The 5,205-nt window shown below is 37.1% G+C and overlaps 1 protein-coding gene across 5 annotated transcripts; it reads right to left on the reverse strand.

Moving 5' to 3' along the window:
* Positions 1-560: 560 nt before the first annotated feature.
* Positions 561-4,938, reverse strand: LOC129893055 (pentatricopeptide repeat-containing protein At5g50390, chloroplastic). Of its 5 annotated transcripts, none has more exons than XM_055968550.1 (3): positions 2,365-4,938; positions 1,252-1,330; positions 561-1,021 (listed from the first exon to the last, which is right to left on the reverse strand). In XM_055968550.1, the coding sequence occupies exon 1, from the start codon at positions 4,505-4,507 to the stop codon at positions 2,396-2,398; it is 2,112 nt and encodes a 703-aa protein (XP_055824525.1). In that variant the 5' UTR covers positions 4,508-4,938; the 3' UTR covers positions 561-1,021; positions 1,252-1,330; positions 2,365-2,395. The 5 variants fall into 5 exon arrangements, with proteins under 5 accessions (XP_055824525.1, XP_055824524.1, XP_055824522.1 ...); XM_055968549.1 differs by having other exon boundaries at positions 561-1,043; XM_055968547.1 differs by having other exon boundaries at positions 561-1,172.
* Positions 4,939-5,205: the final 267 nt, after the last annotated feature.

The raw sequence follows: 5,205 nt of genomic DNA on the forward strand, positions 1-5,205 counted from the left end.
TCTGCAGGTTCAACTAAACCTATCGTTAGCGCTTGCTAGCACTGTTAGTTCCATTGTAAATGATTTCAACTCATCAATGAGCCAAGTGTTGAGATTCTTAGGAGAGGCTGTGAACCTGAAACAGTAATAGTTCTCTAATCCAATAATCATGTTGTTAGTGTAGCATTTTCAGTATTACTCTCTCGATTTCCTTGATATTAGGTACTACAAACACAATCTGCACCACCTATGCATGACGACAATCAGAAACTCCATTGCTTCTCTCGTTCAACCCTGCAATATATGTTTCCAAATTCTGATACTGCAAATGCCAAAAGTACCATGTGCAGCCAGAAATAATAGTTCTGCATAGTTCTTTAACTACTAACTCCACACTTGTATAATATTTCAAATTCTAAGATAGGAAATGTAGCACACTACAAATAATCTGTCTATTGAAAACAGCACTCTACCATAAATTCCATAAAGACACAAGGGAATCATCACAGATATTTCAAAGAGCACTCTCTTAGAAGCACCACCTATCACAAATTCTGCAGTGAAAGAATAACTTCTTCAGGAGGAAAGAATGTAGGGAAGGCATGCAATCATACATCTCATTGAGTAAAAGAGAGAATCCCATGGAATCAGTGGCTGAACCAGGATTTAATACAACGTGATTCAATAAAGTTAAACCTGGCATTTGAACATTTGAGCTAAAGCAATTTTAGTATAAAGACTAACAGTAGCCAAGAGAAAAAAAGGCTTTTTGAGATGGCCCGTATCAATTCCTCATGCAATCTACATATTTGGGCATCAAAGAATTTGATAACGAATGAGGAAGATGACTACAAGTAACTTGATGACCTCAATTCACAGTTAACATGGCTCTCTGACACAAAAAGATGGATGAAACTGATAGGACACCCCAGGTCGAGAAAATTGATGTATAGAGCATACTCAGCAAACGGTTATTCCAACAGGTATCTACTGCCCACCTGCCCCACCTGCCCCACCATGGTCTGTTGCTTAGCCATTCCATCTGAAACAAACTTGACGGGTATCTTTTCAAAGCAAATGATGCAGCAACATAAGATATGTGAATAACTAAGATAATACAGAGCTAAAGTAGTGCATCTTGCAATCATTTATGTCAGTCGCACAGGTTGCTGGATGACAGACAACAGATCAAGCTGTCAAAGAAAGGGGAAAAGGAAAGAAACAGATCAATGGGGTGAATTGTGCCCAATGCTTTCAAGTAAAAAAGTTTACCTTTTCTCCCAATATGCCTTGGAGGCTGGAGCTTCCTAAGTTTCTGTTGCCACTTGATCAGTCTCATGTTCACCCTCAGCTGTGCTTACATGAAGCAATAGCTTATCAGGTCTAGAGAACGGTGAAATCGTGAAAAGTTTTATCAGAAAAGGAGCCATGAGTTTCTGATAGTCTTGAACTACAAGGAAGATGCCTAATGAATTTCATTTCCACAAATCCTTTCAAAATCATAGATACCCTATGCAGATCTCTAGCACCAGAATATCTTTATTTTATTGGTAAAAGTAGAAGATATGATGTACCTGATTTGAACTCTGTTTAAACATAACTACTATTCACTTCACCTACAATTTTAATGAACCTGACTATCTTAAGTGGCAAATTCTCTTTGTCAGGAAGTTAAAACTAATATGAAGATATGAACTAGTATCATTTTAAGCATGAGATCAACTCTCTGGAACAATTTATTATACTTTTGCCATTTCAAAATTCAAACTATTACATTAAAGACTTCATATCTAACTCAAATGCAATAATATGATTCTACTTCATTATCTTATTAGTATATTTTGACAGAAGAAATCCCAGGATAAAATACTTCATAAGAACAAATTTAACAAACATATAGTTCAATAAAAAAGATAAGAAATTGACATATTTGCTCCTTTTTTTTATTTTTAAAGTAGCATATTTAATTAAAACTCATAATGCATTCTTTAAGGAACCACAATTAAGTCCTTGTTCACATTGAAATAACTTCATGGACATTGCATCACAAATAGTTAATATCCCTAGCACCAAAAGGAAATCAAAGAAGACAAAACAGTAATTCAGATGAAACTTTGAAGTTTGAATGTGGACATCCACAATAATTTTCATCATCACAAAAGGAAACTTGCATCACGCTGATAATATATGCACACAGTTTCTTGGCTTGTTCGTGGAACCAATTAGGTTAAGATAAGAATCACAGGTAGGATAAGCAAGTCATCAGGAAAGTTCATATGATAAAAAATTGTAATCATCTCCAAAGAGAACAATGAATTATATCCATATGATTTTGAAATACTCATAATAACAAAGAAGAATCAGTAAAATAATTGAATTACATACAAGTATGGATCACATGTAGGTAAGAACTCAATCACCAGTAGTCACCACAAGAGCAAGTGCCATTCTTGAATCGATGAAACCTGCTGGCATCCCTAACAACAATTTCTCGTTTAGTAATCATGGCTATCAACTTAATTGCATTGTGGCAATCGTTGCAAATCCTATGACTCTGAACAAGTTGCAGTGAGGTTGAACTTGATGTGATTATGAGCCCAAAAGATATTGCCAACTTTTCACTGTGATAATGGGGCGATTTTTGTTCCTGTTCATCTACGTCGGGTAGTAAGGTCTTCCCCCCTGTAACATAGCCATACTTAGTAGAGATCTCCAGCATAAGCTCATCCACTTTTTCATATATCTCCTTGGTCTGCACATGGCACTTATCTCCAGACAGGAAAACATGTGGTTGCTTCTTTATTTCTATCCATGTGCATGCAGGCTTTATTCTGAGTCCTTTTCTCTTCAATGTTTGAACAACTGCAGCAGCTTCATCTTGCTTGCCTGAGCTGTTACAGATATTCAAAAGCATCACGTAATTGCTGAGTTTTTCTGGTTCCATCCCGTAAAGTTTCTCAGCTGCAAATTTTCCTAGCTCAAAATTCTTGTGGACTCTACAGGCTGTCAGTAAGGCCGCCCACATATTTATAGTAGGCCTAAAAGGAGAATCTCTGATTAATGCAAAAGCTTCATCTAAAAGCCCTTCTCTACCCAGTAATTCAATCATACATGCATAGTGCATTGCTCGAGGCTTCACCTTGTAATCTCTATCCATTGATTCAAATATTTCCCACCCATATTCTGATAAACCTGAATAGCGACATGCAGATAAAACAGCCAAAAAAGTAACATGATTGGGCATCATTCCTTCGTGAACCATTCGCTCAAAGAGTTTAATAGCCTCAATCCCTCGGCCATGATTACCATATCCACCAATTAAGGCATTCCAAGAAATAACATTCTTTTGGGGCATCCCCTCAAAAATGTTACGAGCATCTTCTATCCTCCCCCATTTCATATACAAATCCACTAGTGCTGTATTGGCAACTATATCTAATCCAAATCCATGTCGAACTAGCCCAGCATGAGCTTGTTTAGCATGCTCCAGCGAGGCTAATCTCGTGCAAACTCTGATAATGATTGAAAATGTGAAGTGATCCATTTTGACACCAGCATCTCGCATCTCATAGTACATACATAAAGCCTCCTCACTATAGCCATGGAGAGCGTAACCGGCAATAATCGTATTCCACCCTACTGTGGTCTTCTCTGGCATATTATCAAACACAAACTGAGCATCTTCTATGCTACCGCACTTGCTGTACATATCAATTAAAGAACAAGATATAAAACAATTATCGCCTTCCCCCATTTTCAAAGCACTACAATGCAATTGCTGTCCCAAAGAAATAACCTCTAATCCAGAAGATGCTCGAATCATCGTCGCAAATATCCGAGGATCAGCAGCAGAATTCTCTTCCCACATCATGAAAAACAACCTAAACGCCTCCAAATAATCCCCCAAATCCACTAGCCCTCCAACCATTGTATTCCAAGAAATCAAGTTCCTCTCGGGCATATCATCAAATATGCTACGTGCATCTAACATCATCCTACATTTGACATGCATAGACAAAACCCTGTTCCATAAATACTGGTCTAATACCAATCCAGAACTAACCATATGATTATGCACCCGCTTAACCCCTCTAATCGACCTTAACCCAATACAGGCAGTTATCAAAGCATCATACGTGCTACTATCTAACTGACAATCACCTGCACATTGTAACAGGTCAAAAAAATCAAGCACCTCGTGATACCTTTTATGAAAAACTAGCTTTTCCATTTGAGCACTAATCCCTGAACCTGAACCTGAATCCCCAATTTGGGTTACTTTTGAAATGGTTTCTTCACTTAAATTTCCCTCCCTCTTGGAAGGTTTCAACATGGGTCTTGGCTTTATAAACCCATGTTCAGAAAGAGAACCTTTGATCTGAGAAAACACGTTTCTATACCTTTTCTTGCTGAAAAAGGAGCAATTCCCGGAAAGGGGGAGCCTTTCCTGCAGAACATGTGGGTCTGTCAAGAAAGCAGCATACCTACAGCTGCTCCGTTGCTGATCCAGCGGAAACGATATGTCCATGTTCAGGATTATAGAACACCAAAAGCCGATAAAAGGGTGTTTTGAGAAATCAGCTAAAGTTACAGTTATCTCCAATTCTTGAATCAGATTTGGAGAAATTGAGCATCAATCAACCATCCCTGGCGTGACAACTCTCTGTCAGTTCAGTGCGTATACAAGTGAAATGTGTGAATTTGCTGATCTCCACAACCAACTCTGCAAGAATGTTGGGATGATACAGAAACCTTACAATTGTTTGAGAAGGTAAATTGGTTGTTTTCGGTATTTCAAAAGAAGGAAGTCGATATTGGCAGCTTCGGGAAATCCGCCGCTTTTTTTTTTTTTTTGTTCTTTTCTTTTCGCCTTGTTGGTAGAGATGATGTTTCTCTTCAAAAATATCCTAACCTCCATGGTTTTCAAACTATGGGCTTAGTGAGGAATAAATCGATTGGGCTCATAACCATATTAGCCATTTCAAGAAGAGGAAATTTCAGAATGGAAAAATTACTTAATTGAAACTGTTTTAAAAAATATTTATTATTTTTAAATATATTTTTATTTTATTATCATTTTTAATAATTACTAATAATACTTTAATTAAATAAAATATTATATATATTTTTTTATTTGGGGAAAAGGAAAAGAGCGTCATTATCTCTCTTTCTCTTAGGGCTTTTTCTTCATTTTTCTAGCTCTCTCTTTCTCTTCTCTTAGGGTTT

The sequence above is a fragment of the Solanum dulcamara genome, chromosome 6, assembly GCF_947179165.1.
Source record: "Solanum dulcamara chromosome 6, daSolDulc1.2, whole genome shotgun sequence".
Classification (NCBI taxonomy): Eukaryota; Viridiplantae; Streptophyta; class Magnoliopsida; order Solanales; family Solanaceae; genus Solanum; species Solanum dulcamara.